Raw genomic sequence first — 23,568 nt, 5'->3', positions numbered from 1 at the left:
AACGAGTATATGCACACAGCGCTACGTGTGTCTACTCGTTCTTGGTCCCTTGTCCTGTTAGCGTTATTGCTCCGAAGAATGCTAACAAACTTTAGTAAAACCCTAGCCGATTAATTTTCAGACTAAGGTGTTTGGGGAAATTTACGAGGTTCAATAGAGTAGGTTTCAAATATGTGAATAAGAGTTATTTCCTAATATGGGCAATTGCATGGCGGCCCTTTCTGTTAATTTGCAAACTGAATGAAATTAGCAAGCCCTCCAAAAACAAACACATGAAAGAGACAAACCCAGCATGTCTTCCAAGGCCAAAGCAAACACACCTTCGTGTTAGGTTTTCAGCATTTATTTGTGAACATTTACAGTTCCAAGAGTATTTTCACAACCTAGAACACCATAAAAAAACCACACCATACGAAAATTCAGAGTAGAAAAATTACCATTCCTGTTTGCCTTGCCAAGTGTTTCTGCCAATATTTGAAATTTAAATAGGTGTTTTCATTCCGTGCTTCATACATAAACGTCACACTGCTCCAGCACTCCACTAAAGCAAACAGAAGAACACAATACCTTAGCAAACTCTGACATTTTTACAGAACAGACATGACAAGGATTGCAGCTAGGTATATACCTGGAACAAAAGCAAAACTAAGAAAAGCTGGTTTTAATTTCTAAACAGCATGCTCTCCCACTAAAACCAATGCTTGCATCACAAAGCCTAGAAACAAAACGAGTTTCTGGACTTGAAATCTGAGGCAACTGAAATAAGTACCACTTCAGTTATTTACGCAGTACGTATCCCGAGTAGTCTCAGTAAAGGGTCCTAAACAAATACTAGCGCGTGAAGTTTTACAGAAATGTGCGAAATTTCTTACAAACTGTCATAACTGATAGGCGTACCAACATCGAATACCAGGACTTGTCACGTAAATACACAAAGGATCATGGAATCAATTTCGGCTTTGAACATATACACGGCACTTAAAACTGCGAAAAGAAATAAGTAATGCTGTATTACCAGTGGTGAAATCTGTCTACAAAAAAATGGCGGACGATGTGCTACACCACTTACTGTTTTGTGAAATATTATTTACTTCATTCCCTAGAAGGCATTATTTGCAACATGAAGGATGCAACCAGAAACAGATAAAGCAATGCTAGCTGCAGCACACTTCGAGAGAAAGCTATGCACTCACCTTGTACCCAATGGCGTACAAAGTGCCTGAAAAGGTTATACAAGTAGTCTTCAGTTTGCCCCCAGTGTCCCCTTAAAAGCATGAGCCAACCAGCTGCAAACAGAAGACGTTTTCCCGAGGATGGATGAGAATGCGATTAAAGGGGCCCCACAACAGTGTTTAATAAAGCCACGGCATTAAAGACACGACCTCACGATTATCCTTCGGCAAGATTTTTTTCAATGCCTTTCATAGAAGCTGAATTACAGCGAGCATACTTAAAGTCAACCTGGCGGCCACACAGATTGTGTTCATTGTATGCGAAGTTCGTAGTAAGTGGACGTGTCCTATTACAGCCAAAATATGCTGTCAGACAAAAGTTACATTTAGTTCTTAAAAAAGTCTGTTGTGCACATCTGTTTCTTCAAAGCAGGCCCTATCAAGCCACTTTCTATGCTCTCCAGCATGGCCATGCGCTCCAGGCTAAAACCCTTGCTGCAGAAGAGCGACTTAAGGGACGCAATAATAGAGATGGCAATTTAGGCGTTCACAGCGACAGGTGGTTGTACGGATGCAGCGACAAAGCGACCACGCAGTGCAGGTGCATGCGAAACTTACAGTATGCGCCAGCCTTGTGTAGAGCACTCGAGAAGCACATTGGGCTCGAGATAAACCAACACGTGGCAGCAGCGCAGAAGGTGAAGATACGATTGGGCAGGTGACACCCGCCACATGGCCGGATGAACCAGCAGACATACTCAGGAGAGGTATTCAAACTTCTCATACTGCTGCTTTCATTAATCACCAGCCATGTGCAGTACAATTTTGCTTCCAACACTGGCATGTCTCACTGTTAAAGCGGGTGCGAAACACCACTTGAACGGATGCCGGTTACGCTTCAGATGGATTCTTTATGTCACACAGATGCTGACTCAAAAAGGATTACGAGAATCGAGGCATAGGAACGGTAGTCATTCAATAAAGAAATTTCAAAATACAAGCAAACAAAATGCTGCCCTCTACTCGATTTTCGCGCAGCTTCCCATTCCCATTTCACTCTCCCAATGACGACACTCAGTGCGACCAATCAAAACAGCCTATCTGAGCACGTGGCGGAAGTTTGCACTCCATGGTTGCCTGTTCTCTGTAACTTGTTCATGCCAAGGCTGGCAGCGCCGTTTGCATGGTTACAACAACCATGTGAACGCCCACATGACCCAGCGATGCTTCATCGTCACGTCGACGGCGCAGAAGGGATAACTGCTCAGTGACGTTCCCTTACTTATGGATCCGAACTCGAGCACGAGATACTGCAACAGTGTGACAGCCTGCACAAGATATCAGACGCATTTAGCATAGCGCATACCGCTACTGCTTACCGCCAACCATCGGCTGTCGCTCCTAGTGTGCTGGTTGGTCACGGCGAGCAAGGAGCACGCGCTGTTGACGGGAACGTGGCGCCATCTGGTGCCACTGCCCGGTGATTCTCGACAAACTGACGATGCGCACTGCCTGCTAAATGTTAAACGAACGCATCGTTCTTTGGGTCCGAAACGAACGCTTATAGAATTCAATGGCTCGATTGGATCGATTCCGCAAAGCCGCTTTCAGATACATAAAGCGTAGCCATAAGTGTTGAGTGCTAGGTCGTAGGATGTTTACAGAGAGGCGCAAACTCTTTCGATGCAAAAAGTAGCCAGAGCCTCTGGTGGTGTGGTCGTAGGACGTTTACAGAGAGGCGCAAAGTCCTTCGATGCAAAAATTAGCCAGAGCCTCTGGTGGTGTACATTTGTTTTACTTGCTTTACAGTGATTTTATGTAGTTTTACTTGCTTTACAGTGATTTTATGTAGGGCAAACAAGTTGGTTTTGTTAACGTAATATAAAACACAAAAACTTGACAAAACGTATCTCTAATTTATTAACACAATTTGCAGTATATTTACTCCTTGTCCAATCATCAAGCTCCCACTAATAGATGTCATATCCGCTGCTAAAACCGCCACTGTATGGTGACACCGTCAGCGCCACGAATTTGCTTTGCGATCTGATTAAAATATTAAAAACTGCAGTATAAGCGCTACGACTGATGCTAATAGCATCACTATAACTCATTTTATGCAACCGACAGGCAAAACAATGCATTGATAATGTGTTTCGGGGCCCCTTTGACATGCGTCTACTTCCATTTTAAATGCTTTGCTCTGCCAGCACACACCCACGCACCGACTGACCTTGTAGCCTGTCTGAGTGTGCTGGATCGGCAGTTAACTGAAATTTCAAATCTGCCTCCTTTGTTTTGTGGGGGGTCATCATGTTTTCTGGGAGAGATCATGGGAGCTAAGAGATGCCCTTTCGGTTTGCACGCTGGCGGGAAGCGGACACTTTCAACTTCGGAGGAGAGTTTAAGCGTCTCCTAGTTAGTTACAACCGAGTGGTGTGGCCACAGTTGTTTCTTTTATCTGAGATGCAGTGCCATAGCCATAATACATAGTTTGATGACAACACCATCCTCATTCGTAACAAGCGAGAGCTCGTAAAAGTGGGCTTGACAGTATCTGCAGTCAAAACTTAATTTCAGTGTCTTTGCACCTTTCCCTCTCCTTTCGTCCCTTTTTTGCACGCTCAAAGGTCGGCGTTCCTCCACCGGCCCCACACCCACTCAGCCTCACTGCTGGAGCACGCAGGAGTTCCCCGAGAGGCGGAGCTTTCTGACCTGCAGGCGCGACTTGGCTGACTGGCCAGCATAGTAGCTGCGTGAAATGTGAAAGAACCTAACCAATACCAGCTTGTTACCCGACATACGCAGATGAGCGACAGAGGAGGGCAAGATGTGGCCAAGAAGGGCTTGCCAACTTTATAGTGCAGTTCTGGGTTCTCTTCTGCGAGGAGAAGTGCATTATTTGGCTCAGTTGTTCATGAAAAAAACACACTGCAGTGACCCAGCGAGTTTATATACTGCGTCCGTAAGGTGTTTCAGGGCCATTTAAAAAAACTAATTTCTACGAGTTCCATGGCGCTATGGATTAGTAAAATGTTTAAATGCACAAGACAGCAGTTCGAACACTCTTGCTCTACGTAAATTTTTCCAAATATTTTTTTTCTTACACCAATTAACTGCTCACAAATTTTGGTGTTTACCATGAGCGTGTGTTACCTTTAGGTTTTATTCTGAGGTGCTGTTGAGCCAAGATTGTTGTTTAAAAAGCTGTGAGAGAAGCCGGGAGGTGAAACCGAAAGTTTGGATACCGTACCATTGACAAAATGCCATTATGAAGCTACAGTGAACCCTACTCCATGTCCACAATGATAAAGGTGGCTCCCATACAGTTGACACCACAGAAGTGTTTTGGGATAACTAGGATCACATTTCACAATATACATTCACTATGCAACTCGATGGTAAGAAACATTTTCTTTCTCTTATTAAGAGAAATTTCGTCAATTTCCGCTTGGTCATTTCAACACTTCTGCTAGTTCTAACGTAGCTTGTAGTGTTTTTGCCTTCACCGAAAAACATGATGCTGTTGCCTGTTGCAGATGTTTTCTTGCATCAACTTGGTGCACAAAGCACAAGTAGGACGGTGTTGGTGACCTGTAGTTTCGTTTTGTAGTCTTTTCTAGCTCATAAGGGCTCCTTTTCTGGTGACAGTGATTAAAATCAATACAGGCCAACTTCTGTTAGTACTCAGTGTCGCTTGAAAGGCGACAAATGTCTGCAGGGTAAGAGCAAGAGTCAATATGCCGAAGCAACAGCAAGGTTGAGCAAACCAAAGATGGACACTATCAGGCTTTCAGTTTTAAGCACGGACAAGGTCCCAAGGAATGCTAAACATACATACAGAAGGAAAAAAAAAAGCCACACAGTGGCAATGATCCCCTGCTGGTGTGTCTCACGTGTTCTTCATGGGCTACAAGAAACAAATTACACACTGTCCAAATAGCTATCACAGTAGGGCGCTTATAGGAAAACGGAAGGAAAGAGCACACACAGCAATATGGCACCGACTAGAACATGAGCCAACGCTGTTCTGTAACATCAGCATGCAGGTGGTTTTAAAGCAGCCCTGAAACTCCTTTTTGCTGATCACAAGTACCCGCCGCGGTGGCTCAGTGGTTGGGGCGCTGAGCTACTGATCCGGAGTTCTTGGGTTCGAACCCAACCAGCAAAACGCTAAGGCACCCGTGTGCTGTGCAATGTCAGTGCACGTTAAAGATACTAAGGTGGTCATTGGCACCCCTTTCTTCTTTCACTCCCTCCTTTATCCCTTCCCTTACAGCCCAGTTCAGGTGTCCGCCGATATGTGAGACAGATAATGCGCCATTTCCTTTCCCCATAAAACAATTTTCATTTTTCATTTCCGACCACAAGCACTGCCTGCTGAACAGCAAAGCGACAAGGATGCCACAAGGAACAGCACACACACACTATCAACAAAATTTTTTATAGTGTATTTTTTCATGTGGGTCTTGCAGCCTTGTGACGCTGACTGGTTTTGGCATGTACTGATTTCTGTTTTATGTGCACCTGCACATGCCTTCATTCCCACTTATAAAACGCCTCATGTGTTCTTGGTTGATAATTGGCACTTGTGTTGTTCTCTGCAGCATCATCATCAGCATGATTATTAGTGATAATGTGGTCCCGAGAAGACTTTTTGCTCAAGATGTAGCACGAGTGATGATTTCAGCTTTTGCGGTCCGCCGCCACCCTTGTATTCTCGAAGCATTGCCCTGCCTACCAAATCCAAGGACACAAGTGGCCAGCTGCCGTCGTATCTCTATTCTCACCAGCACTTTGAGGGGGAGTGGCTGGGATGGAGAAAACTTGGCGGCTGCTCTAGGGCTGCTTGAACTGCTTAGAAAAGCAACTGTGACAAACTACAAAGAGTTTTCACTGCACTTCTCTGCTGAAGTTTTGCTTTGTATTGAAACATGAGGAAGTTAAAAGCTTAAGAGTTTTGAGGCCTCCGACTTGCTTAATAGGGAGAACCATTGAAGTGCTGATTTTATTCACAGCTGAGATTGGCTAGTGGAGTAATAAACATTCATGCAGGCCGTGGGTTATAGGTGCCAGCTGTTGTTTTATCCTAAAGTTGTATCCCACTACAACTGTACCTAGCTGAGGGCAGCACAGAGTCAGGCAAGGATAAGACCATTAGGAAATCTGCAGAGGCAGGGCAGGACTGACTGGGGTGAATGGAAGAGGCCATTGACCTGCAGTGGATGTATTTAGCCTGATGAAGATGAATGTATCCACTGAACATGCGAAGTACTTGCAATGCTCAAGGAGTCGTTCGGGGCCCCTTCAAAGTAGCAACGTTAGGCAACTCGTTTTTCTAAAAGTTTGTGCAGAAACTTATGCAGTGCCACAAGGCATGTGCTGTCTCCTCCGTCTACGCCTGTCACCAGAGATTCGTGCATTGCATATAAATAGGGAGTGCAGCAACGGGCTGCTGGTGCAGAGACTGGGTAGGCTAAAGGCATTGAGACACACAAACACAGAAATGCAAACAAGGACAAACGAGACAGCAGGTCAAAGCACCACAAATCAAAAGAAAAGAAAACAAACACTTAGAAAGCTTCTTGTCCTTGCTTCCATACCTGCATTGGTGCTTTTTCACAGCTCAGCATCCCATACAGCAATAACAAGGACATTGACAAAATCTACATGCCACGAATGGGATGAATTTGAAAGTAGCCATTTCCAAGCGATTTCCCTGTTTCACACCAATACGAAGCCAATGCCGTCATTTTTTTACAGCCAACACTGTCGACATGGTTGACAATGTCAGCGTATGCTTGGATATCAACAAAAACCGGAACAACCTGTCAGTTTTGCACGGCTTCAAGGTAGGCCATCACCAATTCAAGGCCGCCCTCTAAACTCTTTTAAAACCATTATTCATGTAGTACCTCACAGCAGGACCTTAGAGAAACAAATAAGTAAATTAAACACCAGTACCCCGCATGTAGCATCCAGACAACTGCTCGAGAGAGAATTGCTTTAAGTGAAGAATGTGCAGGCCACACTATGTGTAGCCATTCATGCCATGTGACCTCGCAAGGGCCTCAAAGTGCTTTGAAATAACCCAGTTGAAAGTGGAAAGCGTTGAGTGTGTAGCCCCAGCATTTTGCCTGCCTGTCTGCGTTCCAAGGCCTGAATCCTGCAGAAGTGACCACACCCAACCTACACACAAAACGTGCTGCTCTCTACAGGAGCAGGATGGCTGCCGTACGTGTGGTTCGAGGCCAAGGAGTTGGAGCGGAGCTGGCCAACTGTGACCAGTCGGCTAAGGATCATCGCCCGGCATCTTCCTCCAGGTGCTACAAAAACACACAGAAGGGTCACTCAGGCATTCCTAGTGAATAAGGAATTCAAGTTGTGAAAGGCAGAAGCTGGACACAAGGTGATGGGATACAGAGAATGGCAAGTTGCCCATTGCAGTGACACTATGGTCGGATACAACTCAAGTATACAAGTGGCAGATGTCAATCAAAGGAGGTTGTCCAGTCGATGGCGTCACCAGATTTTCATGACATTGCGGTTAATCCAATGAAGCCATAGTTGATCCCATTCCATCTGGTGCTCCCTCTGAAGTCATGCTAGCAGATCCAAGGAGATTAACCATGACACCAAGAGAATCGGTAGATGTCATTAACTGGATGGTATCATTTGAGGGGCATCTGCCGCTTCGTTACTGAGTTGTATATGTAGTGTATTTACTGCTCTCTTTAGGTTCTTGTGCAATGAGCACGTAAAAATGCATCCTCACTTTGCAGTGTAGCCACCCTCCCTGTGTTCTCATCTCGTTACTTGTGCCAAAATGCCCACCAGCCTATGCGATTGGATAAAGCGTACCCAGACATCACAGTCAATTATGCCCAATGTATTCCCGACAGGACATAACAAGGAATTAAGATGTAAAGCTGCCTCTCCAGGTGAGAACAACAGATGGATGAAGTTGGCCTTGGTGCCCCCTTAGGGGGGGGACACAGGACACAGCTTTCAAACAATGAAAATCTCAAAAGAAAATCAAAGAGTAGAAAACTCCAGATTTTGTATCTATAACATCTTTCTAATTATATCCTGAAAGGTTTTCCCTGGAAACAGCCCAGAAGTGACTTTAATGGACTATCGGCAAGCATTTCTTTTCTTTAGAAATTTTTGCTTTAATCGCTAGCTAGTGGTCCAGAACAGTGGAAATTCGACCTGAAAACCTTGAGCACGACGTAATTAATTACCAGGCAATTTAACACAGTCAGTTTCGGTTTCGATTCCGGAGAGCATGAGCATGGCGGGACATGAAGTTGCATGAGTGTCACACAAGCACTCCCTGGCGGCAAGACTGTGATCACGTGTGTACACAATCCAGTGACCCGCACACGGACCTTGTGGAGCACTGATCAAGAAGGTCACAACTTGCGAGATCCAGCCTTGTGCATCACGGCCCTGTTATGAACGGGATCCACACCAGCGATCAAACCGAAGATTCATCGATTCATGACCACGTGGTAGCAGCAACTTCGACAGATCGTTGACCCCACCTACGAGGGCCCCACGGAAAAAAAAAGATGTGCTGGGAACCCGCCTGCGGAATCTTTCCCACGCTCTTCAGGAAGGGGGGGGGGGGGGGGGGAGATGACCTTCCCTTTGTCTGTTTCCTCACAAGACGCGACCGATGGTGGTCAGATGACAGGGGAAGAAGACAACGGCACCTTCCTGAAATTAACCGTGACTGACAAGTGCCAGTGTTTGGATGAACGTACAGCTTGGGGCAAAGTAGCAGCGAACCTTCGAATCCTCCTCGCCCATTCCCACGGGGCTTCATGTGCCATGTGCGATGACCCTCCCGATCTGTGCCTCGTGTTCAATGGGCTACCGCCTAGTGAAAGGGGCGGAGCCTTAGTGTATTTAACAAGCATCCTGAGCCGGAACGAAGGCTCTGGGAGTTTGTGACAAGGCTCATACAGTCACTCAACGCTATGAACTCTTAATTCTTGACAGTTTGCTCTCTTTTCTAAATTATATAATCGAGTTTGTTCAATGTGCCAGTAAACCCGCTAGTGTTTTTCGTTTTGCCAACCTTCAAGTTCCATCTTTCCTCAGCCCGAAGGTTCGGTCAAGCTACCCGAAGGAGCCTGGGTTCAAGTGAACCCCTGCACCACGACAACTGGTGATCAGCGGTGAGATCTGAAGCCAGGGCGCCCTAACAACTCATGACCAGCGGAGGGATCGGAACCTACAAGCGGCAACAACGATCGGCCATTAAGAGACCAGCTATCTCGGGACATGACCACATGTGTGGAAGCTGCACAAGCCGGACATGTTGCTGTTGTGTGAGGAATTGAAATTCGAAGTCTGGGCTCCCCAACCAATGTGGATCAGGGATGAGGATCTGAAGCCACAAGCGACAACAACTAGATGGAAGCTACAGGACTGACGGCGTCAGCCATACTCGACAGGGTGAGTGCATGATGTTTGCCACTCATTTCGCCAGACCGCACTAGCACAGGCAGATGCTACGTGTGGGATTTTGGTTTTCTGGGTGTCACAAAATTAGGCGCATATTCAAAAAAAAAAAAAACGGCGCTGCGCGGCAGCAATCGTGCTCGCGCGCTGTAAAATAAAACAGAAAAAGCGGGGAAGGATTCGCGGATAGTGCATAACTGCGTGTGCTGCTGCCCTTTCCACCCAGCTTGCCGACGTGGCCCCAAAGGAAACGTGGCCGCGCGCACCCTCAATTTCTTTAGAACGTCCGAGTAGTTTCTACTCATTCTCGATGGAGAGGGAGTAACCTTGTCTCGCTAAAGTGATACCCTCTCCCTTTCGCTCTCGCGCCGGTGGCTTCACATAGCGAGAAGGACCCAGAATCTCCTGGAAGGCGGTTTCTCTGCTCGACCAATGGGGTCGCGCGTCCGGCGCGAGAAGGAGAAGGAACTTGTGCAGTTGATTCTGCGTGTATGTGCGCGCCTGCCTTGGCGTGAAGAACCAACAGACACGGACCTCGCCTATAAATGAGGGCTTTAACCGCTGTCTGTTAGCCCGAGCCACCGTTTAAGTTTCCGAGAAGCGCGCCCGCTCGACTCCCGGGAGAGCACCACTCGCCCAGCCACAGACCAGCGAAGCAGCATGCGCCATTCTGCGGATCGGCCCCGTCGTGCTCCTCAGGTCGTTGGACTGCCGCAGCGCCCGGTGAACAAATTGTGTTTTGTTTGTTTGTCTCTCTCTGTGTTAGTGCACTTTAGGTGCAAAGGCTGAATTGTAATCTCTCATGACTTACTTTGCACTGGTTGCATTGTGTTTGTAAATCACATTGTATGTGCTCGTACGAGTGATTGTGAAATCCTCTGTATCGTCTGTTTGCTGTATAAACTTTGTTTTGTTTTGTGAACTTCTGGCTCCAACCCATTCTCTGGCTTGCGACCGGCGAAAGCTGGGCACCAAACGACCAACCCCCTTGTCAGTTGGTAGCTGGTCTCCGGCTGAGCTTGCCACGCACAGTCGAGGGCATCTCCTATGTGACCGAGACCGCTGCCCCACCACGCTCTAAGGGTGTCTGGGAGTGCACGCAAATGTGCACGAAGATGTGACACTGGGTAATGAAAACTTGGCATTTTTGTTTTGATCGCTTCCAGCTGGAGCTTGTAATTTAGTGGGGATTAGCGGCACAAGGTGTGATCCGCGATGGATAAGTTAAAGGTAGAGGACCTCCTTGAAATTCTGGAAGATCTGGGCATTCCAGTAGGCCCCACTAAATCAAGAGAAGCGATTTTGGACATTATGCGGGGGGAGGTGGTGACAGTCGAGGAGGCAGACAAAACTTGAGAAATGATTCTGGAGCGAAGGCACAGCGAGGAAAAACATCAGGAAAGGCGAAAACTTCGCGAGGCACGAGAGAGAGAATGGGAGGTGAAGTGTAGCGTGATACGGGCTGAACTAGAGAAAGTAGAGAGAGAAAGAGAGAAGAGAGTTCAGTTGCAGAATTGGGAAAGAGCGAGAGCCCGTTTGAGAAATTTGCAAAGAGGAGAAAATTTCAGAAATTTTCTCGCAAAATTCGAGCGAATTTGAGCTAAAGAGGAGCTGGACCAGAGCTACTGGCCAACGTTGCTGTAGGCCACCCTCCCATGTGATGTCGGCGGCGTACTAGCGCGCCTGTCCGAAAAGGAGGCCGACAACTATGAGGCAGCGAAGAGCGCTCTGTACATGTATTTTGGCATTTGTGGGAAGTCGGACTCCAAAGTACGAAGTGATGGAAGCAGGCAGCGCTCCCATCAGTGTGTCAGTGCCCAGCCTAGGAACCTCACTTGGTCAGCTAGGCACACAGACGTTGCTCAGGGGAGTAATGAGAGGACAGCATTATGCCCAGAAAAGAACGCTAGCTAGTTCGACAGGTGCAGGGGCAGGATTTGTCGATTTAGAGGTGGACTCTAAAGTCCGAAGTAATGGAAGTGCGCAGCGCTCCCATCTGTGTGTCAGCGACCAGCTTAGGAACCCCGCTTGGTCAGCTGGGGACACGGCCGTTGCTCAGGGAAGTAACGGCAAGGAAGATTTAAGCCCAGAAACGAACGCCAGTTCGGCAGCTGCAGGGGCAGCATTTGTCGATTCAGAGGCATATGTTTTCTTTCAGGAAGAGAGCAGTGAACTCACAGGCCAGCGCAGTGAGGGAATCAAAGGAGACCCTCCTTTGATGCGGCTGGCGAGCAATAATAGCCAAGTGTTCGAGATGCTCTGCTGTAAAGAGAGTGACCGCGAGTCACCTTAGTGCGCCGCTGAAGCCCCAGGCCAGAACGCAATGTTAACCAAAGAGTCTGGTTCAGGTAGAGTTGCGGGCCAGAGAGTTAGGGTTGTAGGGTTGGATAGCAGGCCTCAGGAGAGCAAGGTGCTAGGCTCAGCGGCAAGTAAGGAGCAGTCGGAACAATTTGGGGCTACGAACAGCAGTAACTCATCGAAAGCACGAGCCGATAGTTTAAGTGGAAAATGTGGCTCGGTGCCGAGTAAAAGAGCACATGTGAACGGCAAGGGCACCGCGAGATAGGGAGGTGCACAAGATAGAACAAGGGCAGTGTTAAGTGGAAGCCCACGGGGACAATGCCCCCCCCCCCCCCCGCACCTGCTACCAGGAGCTATCATGCCTGGGGCGGGCCCTGGGCTCCGCCCACTAGTACATACGATGCAATTGCTTTGCTATTGGTCCAAATTGGGCGAGAGCTAGATTACTCAAGCTCCGCCCAATTATCGAAGGGGTTAAAACCCGCGGGAAACGACGACTTGAAACGAGCGCGCCGAGTCTCAAGCTCGGCCGTTTTTAACAGCCTTTTTTTAACAGCCTTTCTTTATCAGCCTTTTCTTTAAACTGCCTTGTCATCACCACCTTGTATTTCAATCACGTCTTTAATAAATAAGTTTTGCTTTGAGAAGCTGGAATTGCTGCCCCAACCGGCAACGTGTCGCCGGACGAAGACCTGAAGTACTCTTCGTACTGCTAACCGCCGCTCCCTTCGGTAGGAGGGCAGAGGAAAGTTTAACTGGTGCCGTGACCAGGATCGTCTGAGCGGCTTCCTGCAGAGCGGTTGGAAGCAGTACCTTCCGGAAGATTGACGGAGCAGAAAATCTTGGGGAGAAGCCCCGGGGACCAAAGTCCAGGCGAGGTCTCGGAGTCAAGGCTCCACGTCAGCGCTGACAGCGAGGAAGCGGACCGACGGAGCGCCTGCGGCTGGCGACTTTGAAGGCCGGGAGGACGTGAAGGGCCTGCTTCAAGCCAGATTCCGGCCACACTTCTGCGCCTCAGGACGTGACCTGCTGCTGCCACGAAGCAAGTGCCATGACCGACAGCCCGACAATGGAGTGAGTTTCCCCATTCTCACTTTACTTGCCTCGGGAGTACTTGAGCCGTAAGGTTAGAACAAAATAAGGCACAATGGCTACAGTCAGTTGGCAGAGTGAATATGACTGTGAGTATGGGTATGGCCATGAGCGAGTGCAAATGTCAGAGGCCGAGCGAGCCATAGAAAAGGAGAGAGGTGACGCCATTATTCGAGACCTCAAGCGTCAGCTAGCGATAGCCGAAGAGAAGCTACGGCAGACAAAGAAAAGGATTGCAGAGGAGCAACGCTCGCGGAGAGCAGCGCGTGTATTGCAGGAGCCGGCACACGCCCAGCCGTGCTGTATCATCGCCAAGGACGCTGATCAAATGCTGATAGATGAGTCGAATAAAGAGGACAGCAGCAGCGTAGTTCAGTCCGTGCCTATTGAGAACAGACAAGAGGAATCACGGGTTCCTGCAAACAGCGGAGCTGTCGTTAGCGTCGAGGAGCCAGACATTGTGCAGTTAAACACGGGTGTTTACCCATACCAACCGCCCTTGATTCCCAGGGTGGAGGTGAGTTATACGGACGTGCCTGGGCAAAATTCGAACAGGGGTCATACTGTGCAGACCGAGTGTTGCGAGATAGCCGGGCATGTGGTTAGTGAGTCTAATGGCGCTGAGGAACGCAGCGGCACGGACTGCCTTGCCGGAAGGGTTGCCCAGTGTGAAATGTTGCCAGTAGAAGCACCGGTAGGCCAGACAGCGTTGGGAGAAATTGGCGTGTGCGTGCCAACAGCATGCACAACCTTCAAAGCCGCGTTGGAGAAGCCAGCACCACAGCAGCTGGGTAGGCGAGGTTGTTCAGAGCCGGAAAACTCAGACTCGTTCAACGCCGCAATAAGCTTGGCTCTAGATGAGGGGAACCAGAGCAGTGACGACGGGGGATTCACCCCATGCCCTGGAACGAGCGAAGTTACACTACCGCTGATAGAGGCGAAGCGCGATCCATGCTGCGATCTCCTTGCTGGTCTTGTCGACAGGCGGATCGCAAAAATAGAGGTCGCTGATGAATTCAGTGAGCTGGCCATGCCATGTTCTAGGAGGCTCTCTAGACACGAGCATTTAAAGCCTTTCGCGGAGGCTTGCCCCCCATATGCGCAGACGGTCGGCCTCTCCTTCGAGGAAGATGAGAGAGACAACCCCAGAGCAGGACGAATGCGAGAATGGTGCTTCCTGAAGCGCGCAATGTACACTTTCGTGCAAACAGACATGTTCGATCCTGGGGGATAGGGACAAATGCATAATGGCCATAGCCTTAACCCACTTTGCCACTGCCAGGTTGCGATAGGCGTAAATATTCCTTGTGGCTCGAGCACACGATGGGGCAGTGAGTGAGAGTGGGGGAACGTGAATAGTGACTCTGAAAGTGATCGAACAGTTTCATTCCAGTGGGCTAATTGTGTCCTCTGTGAACTGTTCCCCTTGTGACATTTAATCAATGTGTGACGAAGAGCACCGTGTCATTAGGTTTGTTTTGCCCTCGTCGGGATCGTGTTGAGGTGTATATGCCACTTCATAAGAACTGGAGACATTGTATGCTTTGTTCATTCGGTATTCCGTTCCATGTTGTTGCGTGTGAAATTGTTCTAATGCTTTTACAAGAGGATTTCATTTCTGCTTGTCGTCCTGTACCTGAAATGTGTTACCGTAACTAAGAATTGTGCTTGCATCTGCATGCCTGAAGGTATCTTCCCTAGCATGTTTTTTTCTTTCAGTTGTTAGTAGGATGCAGAAGGGTATTTTTTGTGCTGGTACAGCGGCCAGTGGGGGCCCGGACCCTTTTGCTTTCGCGCGTTTTGTATGTTGTTGAAGGCTGGATGCATTGTGCTATTGTGGGCTTCGGTATGTTGTTTGTACAGCAAGTGTCCCCCCAACATTCTTGGTGGGGAGGTGTTAAGTGGAAGCCCACGGGGACAATGCCCCCCCCCCCGCACCTGCTACCAGGAGCTATCATGCCTGGGGCGGGCCCTGGGCTCCGCCCACTAGTACATACGATGCAATTGCTTTGCTATTGGTCCAAATTGGGCGAGAGCTAGATTACTCAAGCTCCGCCCAATTATCGAAGGGGTTAAAACCCGCGGGAAACGACGACTTGAAACGAGCGCGCCGAGTCTCAAGCTCGGCCGTTTTTAACAGCCTTTTTTTAACAGCCTTTCTTTATCAGCCTTTTCTTTAAACTGCCTTGTCATCACCACCTTGTATTTCAATCACGTCTTTAATAAATAAGTTTTGCTTTGAGAAGCTGGAATTGCTGCCCCAACCGGCAACGTGTCGCCGGACGAAGACCTGAAGTACTATTCGTACTGCTAAAAGACGTCCCCATAGAAGGAGAGCAGGGAAGTTTAACTGGCAGTTTCTGGAAAATGGCCACGCGCATACAGAGCCAAGCTGGCCAAGCCAAGGGGTAGTCTCCACAGAAAAGAAGTACAGGCCGAAAACATGGTAAGGGTGAAATCCGGTGAAAAGTGTAATCGTCCAAGACTTTCACCCCTGCACTCCAGATGCGATTGGCACCGCACGAAGGCCAGACTGACTAGACGGGTTCGGACAAAGCGAAAGCCACCTGCCCCATTCTGGCGACACTCCGGAAGTGCTTGCACCACGAGTGAAACTCAGTGCGGGCCACAGAGAATCATGTACTGCTATCACACGAAAGAACGCCGCAGAATGCGTGCCTGTCAAAAAAAGAATCGAAGGGTATTCCCAAACCGAGAGAGGAAGGCACGCAGCTTTCATACTCATTCGTCCCCCCCTCGCATTCAACTTTCCAAGTGCGGCTCAGGTGTTAGAGATGCGCGGCCTGGGTGCGGAACGAATCACTGTCACGTGGTGTCTGAAACTCGCGTGTGTCAAAGCACACTTAAGACCTTCGGTTTGTGCTGTGTCCCGGCTGCTAAAGCCCCTGTCCAACTGTGACCGCGAAGGGCGCTGCTGAAGAATAGAAACAAGTACCTTCCTTGAGTCCCAACACAGTTTTCAGACAGATTTCAGGAATACATTCTTCTTGTATTTATACGCCTGTGGGAAGTTTTTTTGAGGTTTATAGCTGAGTGGGTTTTCTACGCTTCTTGATTATGACTCAGTGACGTGGCTTTCGAATTGTTTGTTTTGTAAAATAGCTAAGTGTTGCATTTAAACTGTTACCAGTAAAGGAAACGAGCTCTGCAGCTACAGTGCCTTCTGAGGTGTAATTTTGTCAGCTTTGTTATGTGGTCTGCAAGTAAGGTTATGTGCAGTATTTAAGTTTCGCAGTATGTTTAGGCTGTGTCAAGTATGGAAGTTTTGCGCATTTACGGCAGGTGCCGTAGCGTAAGTTTCGCACACCTACGGCAGGTGTCGTAGTGATTGCTGTCATGAAGGACAGAAAGGAAGACCGCAGTTGTGCGGGTTACAAATTGAAAATAGGTTGGGGCAAAATTGGGTCTTTGTCTGACCTCTCGGCAGATTCCTCCCTGCCCGGGTAACGTCCGAAATCGTTTCCATCTTGCCGACCAATTCCAAACCAATTATAAATTTCCCTTTTGTCTTGACGTGTCACGCATGATGACAACCCTTTGGAGAGGTCCGAACACCTGAACCTAGCATCCAGTTCACGCTTCGTGTGCGTTCAGGAAAATTCAGGAAAATTAATTTCAGAGGGATTTCAGAGAGATCTCTGCAGCGTAATCAGTTTTTATTTGGTGATGATCTGGCGGGACGAGTGGGCTGCAGATAGCACTTGCTTTTGTTGTGTATGGCTTGGAATTTGTGGTCCCATTTGCCTCGCCTCGCAAAAAAATTCCCGGAGCTGGACTTCAGACACCAGGACGAGAAGTGGCCTGGAGGACTGCGGAACGAGAGCCCATTCTCACATGCCCAGTCAGCCGAGCCGCGTAGCAGCAGCTCATCTTCCAGACGTATTGCCTGGCGGCGGGGGTGCTGTTATGAACGGGATCCACACCAGCGATTAAAGCGAAGATTCATCGACCGAGATGACTACGTGGTAGTGGCAATTTCGACAGATCGTTGACTCTGCAAGGACCCCATGAAAAAAAGATGTGGTGGCAACCCGCCTCCCGAATCTTTCCCACGCTCTTCAGGAAGGGGGGGAGATGACCTTCTCTTTGTCTGTTTGCTCGCAAGATGCAACCGATGGTGGCCAGACGACAATGGAAGAAGACAAAGGCGCCTTCCTGAAATTAACCATGACTGAGAAGTGCCGGTGTTTGGGTGAACGTTCAAGCAGCGACCTCCAAATCCTCCTCACCCATTCCCACGGGGCTCCGCGTGCCATGTGCGATGACCCTCCCGATCCGTGCCTCGCGTTCAATACGCTAACGCTTGGTGAAAGGGGCGAAGCCTTAGTGTATTTAACAAGCATCCTGAGCCGGAAAGAATGCTCTGAGCCTTGGCGACAAGGCTCATTAGTCGCTCGACGCTATGAACTTTTAATTCTTGACTGTTTGTTCTCTCTTTTCTAAATTATGTAATCAAGTTATTTCGATATGCCAGTAAACCCACTTGTGTTTTTCGTTTTCTCAACCTTCAAGTTCCATCTTTCCTCAGCCCAAAGGCTCGGACACGCTACCCGAAGGAGCCCGGGTTTGAGTGAACCCCTGCACCCCGACAAATGGTTTCCAGCAGTGGGATGCTGCTACCCGACTCCAAACAGCACTCTGCAACGCGTCATACGTATCTGAATGATCTCACATTGTTAATGTCACATCAACTACTCGTGGAGATGTCGCTACCGCTGGGTTTTAAATGGTGAGGACTTTGTACAGTGTGTGATTAAAACCAAATTAAAATATCTTCTCGGCCAAAGGAAGAGTTACTATTGCCTGAAGGGCATTTCTGTTTAACCAGGAAGGTAGCCGTATTTCTTTCTGAGCTTCACAATTTCGTGTCTATCGTTCTTTAAGGAATGTTTTTTTGTGACTGTACATAGCAATAACTGGCTGAGATCTCCAAGAAAATGCCACTTTCCTCAAAAGTGTTTTTTGACCTGACTGCCATGCTTCTATAAAACAAAGCACAACAATGGGTTCATGGATTTTTATGAGGTTCGTTGCATTGTGTTATTTAATACATTCTTTATGCAGTGAAGTTCCTACACTTCTGAATTACTTCCTCTTTTTTTCACACTGCCACTAACTTGACAAGGCGATAATGAGTACATTATGCAATACACAAATCAAATATATATATATAAAAAAGGCTTTTATGATTAAAAAGAAGGGTAGCCTTGTGTTAGGGACTCTTTGTTATCCCTCCGTAGAAATGAAGTTTTATTTCTTGATAGTTTTTTGTGACATCATGCTCAGTGCGACTTTTCAGCTCTCCTTTTCTAGCGGCTGTCTGTTTATCTCATTATTGGGTTTATCTTTTTAGTGTTTGTTGTTTTTTGGTTTCTGACTGCTTTTGCTTCTTTTGGTTGACTCTGATTTCGCTACGATTGTTATTTGTTATCGGTTTTTTACTGTATGACTGCTTTTGCTTCTCATGTATCACTCTGCTATTGCTAAGATTATGTGACACTGCTTTTGCTAAAAGATGGCCCCCTCCTTTAAGTTTTTTAATTCCTTTTATCAGAATCGGTTACTTTTTTTTGCAGGGGTTAAATTTTCTTCTTAGTTTTCCTGATGTTGATGCTTTTTTTCCACGTGTTGGGTTCGGAGCGATAATGCGAAGTCACATGCTTGAGCTGAATGTTTAAACATGCCACCTTTCTGCGCAATAAACAGTTGGTAGTGTGCGCATGTGGTGTCTCTTTCTTTCTTGTTAGTGTCCTTGTCTGTGCCGTTGTTCATTTCACATTATGTAAGCATGGATATAACATTCCGTGTAGAAAACAATCACGCTTCTAAAAATATTTGGAAAATGTCATTGACTAACCATTCCTTTGGGCAAAACTTAAAAGCGACTACAGGCTCCTATATTTGTTTTGTTGTCATGCATGCAAAGCTTTGTCAAGTTTGGTACAGCAATGAATCATGTAAAAATTTATAATGTCAAAACTACTGAAGAAATATGAGTGAAAATTTGTATTTGCTCATTTAGTGCACTTCCCAATAAGTGTGTCAAAATTCATCACTCTATGGCAAAAAAATTATAAAATTTTACTACCAAAACCCACATCCCTCCTTAAGGTACTTCAAGGATGACACTCTTACTAACAAAGGAACGATACCAATGTTTGTTTGCATGACATAACAAGCTCATCATCTAGTCAAAATCCTGGGCAAAAAAAGGACCATTCAAAGCATATCGGAGTGACCACTACCTGTGGGAAGAGATATGACAGAGACCAATAGCTTCAGCGCCGCTTCTTGCGGTCCTGCCGGCTGCGACGCCCGCCACTGGCTGTATGCTGGGGCGGCCGGTGAGGCACCACAGGTCCTTCCCCGGCTGGGCCATCCTCATCGCTCGAGTCACCCACGTCCTTGCAAACACACACAGAAAGAGCATTGCAGCAGCAGCACCGGCATCACAACACCACCGAAAACGTAATGCAGCCAAGCCTGCATCGTGTCTCGCACCAGAGCCAAGCTCTAGTTTGTTCTTGCCAGCCAAAGGCAAGAGAACGTCCTAAGGGACAATGGCCAAATAAATATTGCCACTGCCTTTCTTACGCTGACATCCTATTATTGATGCCACAGAATCTGTCATTTTCGATCTGCCACAGGACCGCCCTAGTGGTGTTTGAATAATGCTGACCAAACTGTTCTGTTGAGGCCTTCCTTGCCCAGCTTATCTCCCCACCCGACTCTCTCTGCCAACCTCTACACCCCTCCCCTCCCTTAGTACACACTCGGAGGCTGCCCAGCCTGCCCACTACAGAACCTGCTTCAGTAATGTGATTGGCCGAAGCTTTTGGAGCATCCAAAGGTGTCTATGTGCACGGAAAAGCAAGCGTTTGGCACAAATATATACATACCGCATTATCCAGTGCATAGGTTGTGTTTGTTTTTTTAAGATTTTTTCTTGCTGCGGCTTATATATGACACAAAAATGACGCAGCCATCTTTTGCCTTTCATAGTAACTATGTTTCAAAAGAAAATCAATGAATAAAAGAGAAAAATATTCGAGTTATTACAGTTTTAGCACAGAGCAACTAGTTCCCGTGATCCGCTTCCGCTGAGACTCAACTATGCCTGCACAATGGCAGGTGTACGCTCCTCAGAACCACCTGTGCACTGCGCAGATAACTCACCGCAAATGTGGTTCACGATAGTGGAATGCAGATCGCACTATGCTAAAACTTTACTTTCAAGTTTTATCCTACCGCTATAATCCCATAATCTCGCAACAACCCGACTTAATGTGACGGCAGCATGATGTGCACGCCGCACCCAGTCCATTCACATTCTCGAAAGTTTCAATTTCAGCGTTATGGATTCGCAAGCATGGTGCATCCTTCTTACTCAACACGGCGCCACCTGCCAGGCGAAGAAGCCACGATGCAAAATTGAATTTGTTGTTGTTGATTATGCGCTGGAGAATGGGAACCATGCAGCAGGGAGATAGTTTGACGTGAGTGAGCAAAATTATCCGGGACTATCCGTCTTTTTTTGATAAAGCAATGAAGCAAACCCCAAAATCGACAACCACTGAGAACTTTGCAGTAACATGCCTTTTCCCCCCATTCAGCAAAGCAAGGACACGAAGGTCAGCACCGGCGTCGTTTGTGAATGTCTGAGCCTTGCGCACTTCCAGTGTGCCCTCACTCCACAGGATGACCAGAGTAAATCCCTGCATGCTGCAGGCCTGTTTCGCTTCTCTGTTTTGCATTACGCGGGGTGACAGGGTCAGCCAGCATGATGCCCACCCACATATGTTAAGGATTGACAGTGTTGCAAATGGGTTGCAAGCCCCAAGAGTAGCGTTGGCCTGGCGGCCTGGGGCAAAGCTGGAAACATCCGAAGGTCCCGGCAAAGGATGAGTCGACTGGCAACAGAACAACTTGTTTATTCTGGCATCGCAAAAGAGCAGCCGGTCAGGGCGATCACGTTACTCGAAGGAAGAAATCGAAGTCTCTTCGTTGGCGTCCGGGGCAGCTCCCTTTATACCCACGGAGTCGAGGGCAAGAAGGAACGGCTTGGGAAGAGGCGTCCGATGCGGCGACGCTTGAACATGTCCAGACGTGACGTGCGCGCCCGCCGGGCCGGCGCCGGTCAGACCTCCTCGCCTCCCAGTTGGGGAGCTCCTCTCCCCGGCTGCCGCGCTTTGACAAGCGTGGGCACCAACATGCACACACACACGCACGCACGCACGACGACACGTGGCACTGAAACCTGCCTGGACGCGCTTGGCGGGAGGCGTTGCGGCAGCGATGAACGGGCCCAAAATGACCGCCACTTTGAACGAAGCCGCGGCGTCCGTTGCATCCGCGCCGGCTATACCGCGCGTCGTAGGCGAGACGTAACAGACCGCCCCGCCGGGAGAAGGAGATCCCGATGGTCAGGGGACTGCATCCGCTGTCCAGAGGGATGTCGCTCGATGATGCTCATAATCGAAACCGGTCGTCCCTCGACGTTGCTTGAGCGCAGCGCACAGAGAAAGCCTCGTTCTCAGGTTCAGGATCACACAGGGCACTGCAAAGTCACTTCAGGAGAGTTGCCATTTTTGTGCTCGTTCCCAGCAAGCGTTAGAACTACGCCGAAACGCAACCGCTCAGTTAGCAAGTACGAGACAACCCTCACTAAGCTCTGCCAGGCTCTTTCCCCTTTTATACTACTGCCTAGTTCCTTACAGTAGTCAAGCAGCACTCAGAACGCGTCCACAAATTGGAAAATTGCACTAGAAAGCACATAATCACTTTGAAACACTAAACAAAAGCAATTTGTTAAAAATCCTGCCTCAGGAAGAAAACATCAGTAACAAACAACTTTGAGGCGGATTCCTACGTTAGGGGCTTCGACTTAGGCCATCGGCGTTACCGTTGAGACTACCCTTTTTGTAACGCACCTCAAAGGAATATTGTTGCAAAGCGAGGCTCCAGCGCAGGAGGCGGCCATTTTTGGGAGAGATGGTCTGCAGCCATTGGAGAGGGCAGCGATCCGTCTCAATGATAAACCTCGAGCCGGCTAGGTAGCATGACAATTTCTGAACGGCCCACACGAGACACGCACACTCTTTCTCGGTGGCGCTGTACGCCTGCTCACGACAGGTCAGCTTACGACTAGCATACAGGACGGGGTGTTCCATTTCTCCATTGTCCCTTTGGCACAGTACAACGCCCATGCCTCGCTCACTAGCATCGCACTGAACAACGAACCCTTTTGTGTAGTCTGGCGATCGTAGCACAGGCTGGCTTGTTAGGGCGCTTTTTAGGGCGCTAAAAGCTCTTTCCTTTGTCTCGCTCCAGACAACTGTTTGGGGCTCTGTTTTTCTTAGAGCATCCTTCAGGGGAGCCGCGATATCGGAGTACCTGGGGATGTACCTCTGATAGTAGCCGGCGACACCTAAGAACGACCGAATATCGGTCTTCGTGCGCGGTTGCGGGAAGTCTCGCACAGCGGCCGCCTTTATTTCAGAGGGGCGGCGACGACCCTGTCCAATCACGTGACCGAGGTAGACAACCTCGGCCTGTGCTAATTGGCACTTGGGAGCCTTGACTGTCAAGCCCGCTTCGCGCAGGCGGGTTAGCACTGCCCGCAAGTGTGCCATATGCTCAGACCAGGATGCGGAGAATATCGCTACGTCGTCTAAATACGGTAAAGCGAATTCTTCCTGTCCCCGCAACACTTTGTCCATGAGGCTTGAAAAGCAGTATGGCGCGTTCTTCAAACCAAAACTCAAAACTTTAGGACGGAATGTTCCCATTGGTGAAATGAACGCCGCATACCTACTAGCCTCTTCTGTAAGTGGAACCTGCCAATAACCCCTGACAAGATCTAGGGTGGAAATAAACTGAGCGCTACTAACTTTCTCAAGGCGCTCCTCGATGTTAGGGATCGGATAAATTTGATCCTTAGTGATGGAATTAAGCCTGCGGTAGTCGACGCAAGGACCAGGTTCCTTGCCCGGTACCTCAACTAAAATCAAAGGGGAGGTATAATCACTCTCACCCGCCTCAATAACACCGAGCTGTAGCATTTTCTTTACCTCAGCCTCCATAATATCGCGTTGGCGGGGTGACACCCGGTACGCCTTGGATCGTACTGGCTCTGGTGAGGTAAGTTCTATATCATGAGTAAGGACAGAAGTCCTACCAGGCCTCTCAGAGAACTGACCTTGAAACTCTTGTAAGAGTTGGTGTAGTTCGGTTTTCTGCTCAGGCGACAGCGGTGCTTTACTGAGTAAGTCACTAATGACCTGATCAGTGTCTTCCCTGTTCGTCACTGAGCTTAGTCCCGGAAGCTCGACCGGAAGCTCTTCTAACTTTCCCGTGTCGGGCATTTCCTCTCCAGTACCTGGTGCCTTCAACGCTACAGGCTCAATTTTATCCAGTTCGGACGTGCTCGGAATATCAGCTTGCTGTGCCTCCGACCCTTTTTCATTGTTCGACAACGTCGGCCCCGCAACTACTGCCTTTGCAGCGAGCT

The 23,568-nt window shown here is 48.4% G+C and overlaps 1 protein-coding gene across 2 annotated transcripts in view; it reads right to left on the bottom strand.

Annotated features, from left to right (window-relative positions):
- Window positions 1–327: 327 nt before the first annotated feature.
- LOC144104904 (uncharacterized) overlaps window positions 328–23,568 on the bottom strand; it is a 29,089-nt gene continuing 5,848 nt past the window's right edge. Inside the window, exons 2-3 of one of the 2 annotated variants that reach the window (XM_077638139.1) lie at window positions 19,304–19,462; window positions 328–7,498 (exon numbers count right to left, since the gene is read on the bottom strand). In XM_077638139.1, the coding sequence (XP_077494265.1) occupies window positions 19,337–19,462 (126 nt within the window). In that variant the 3' untranslated portion in view covers window positions 328–7,498; window positions 19,304–19,336. Of the gene's footprint in view, window positions 7,499–16,685; window positions 16,960–19,303; window positions 19,463–23,568 lie in introns of those variants that run through there. The other variant, XM_077638140.1, reaches the window with a different exon arrangement.

Source organism: Amblyomma americanum, chromosome 9 (assembly GCF_052857255.1).
Source record: "Amblyomma americanum isolate KBUSLIRL-KWMA chromosome 9, ASM5285725v1, whole genome shotgun sequence".
Taxonomy (NCBI): Eukaryota; Metazoa; Arthropoda; class Arachnida; order Ixodida; family Ixodidae; genus Amblyomma; species Amblyomma americanum.
The sequence above is the reverse complement of the archived record's forward strand: the minus strand, read 5'-3'. Positions and strand labels throughout refer to the sequence as shown.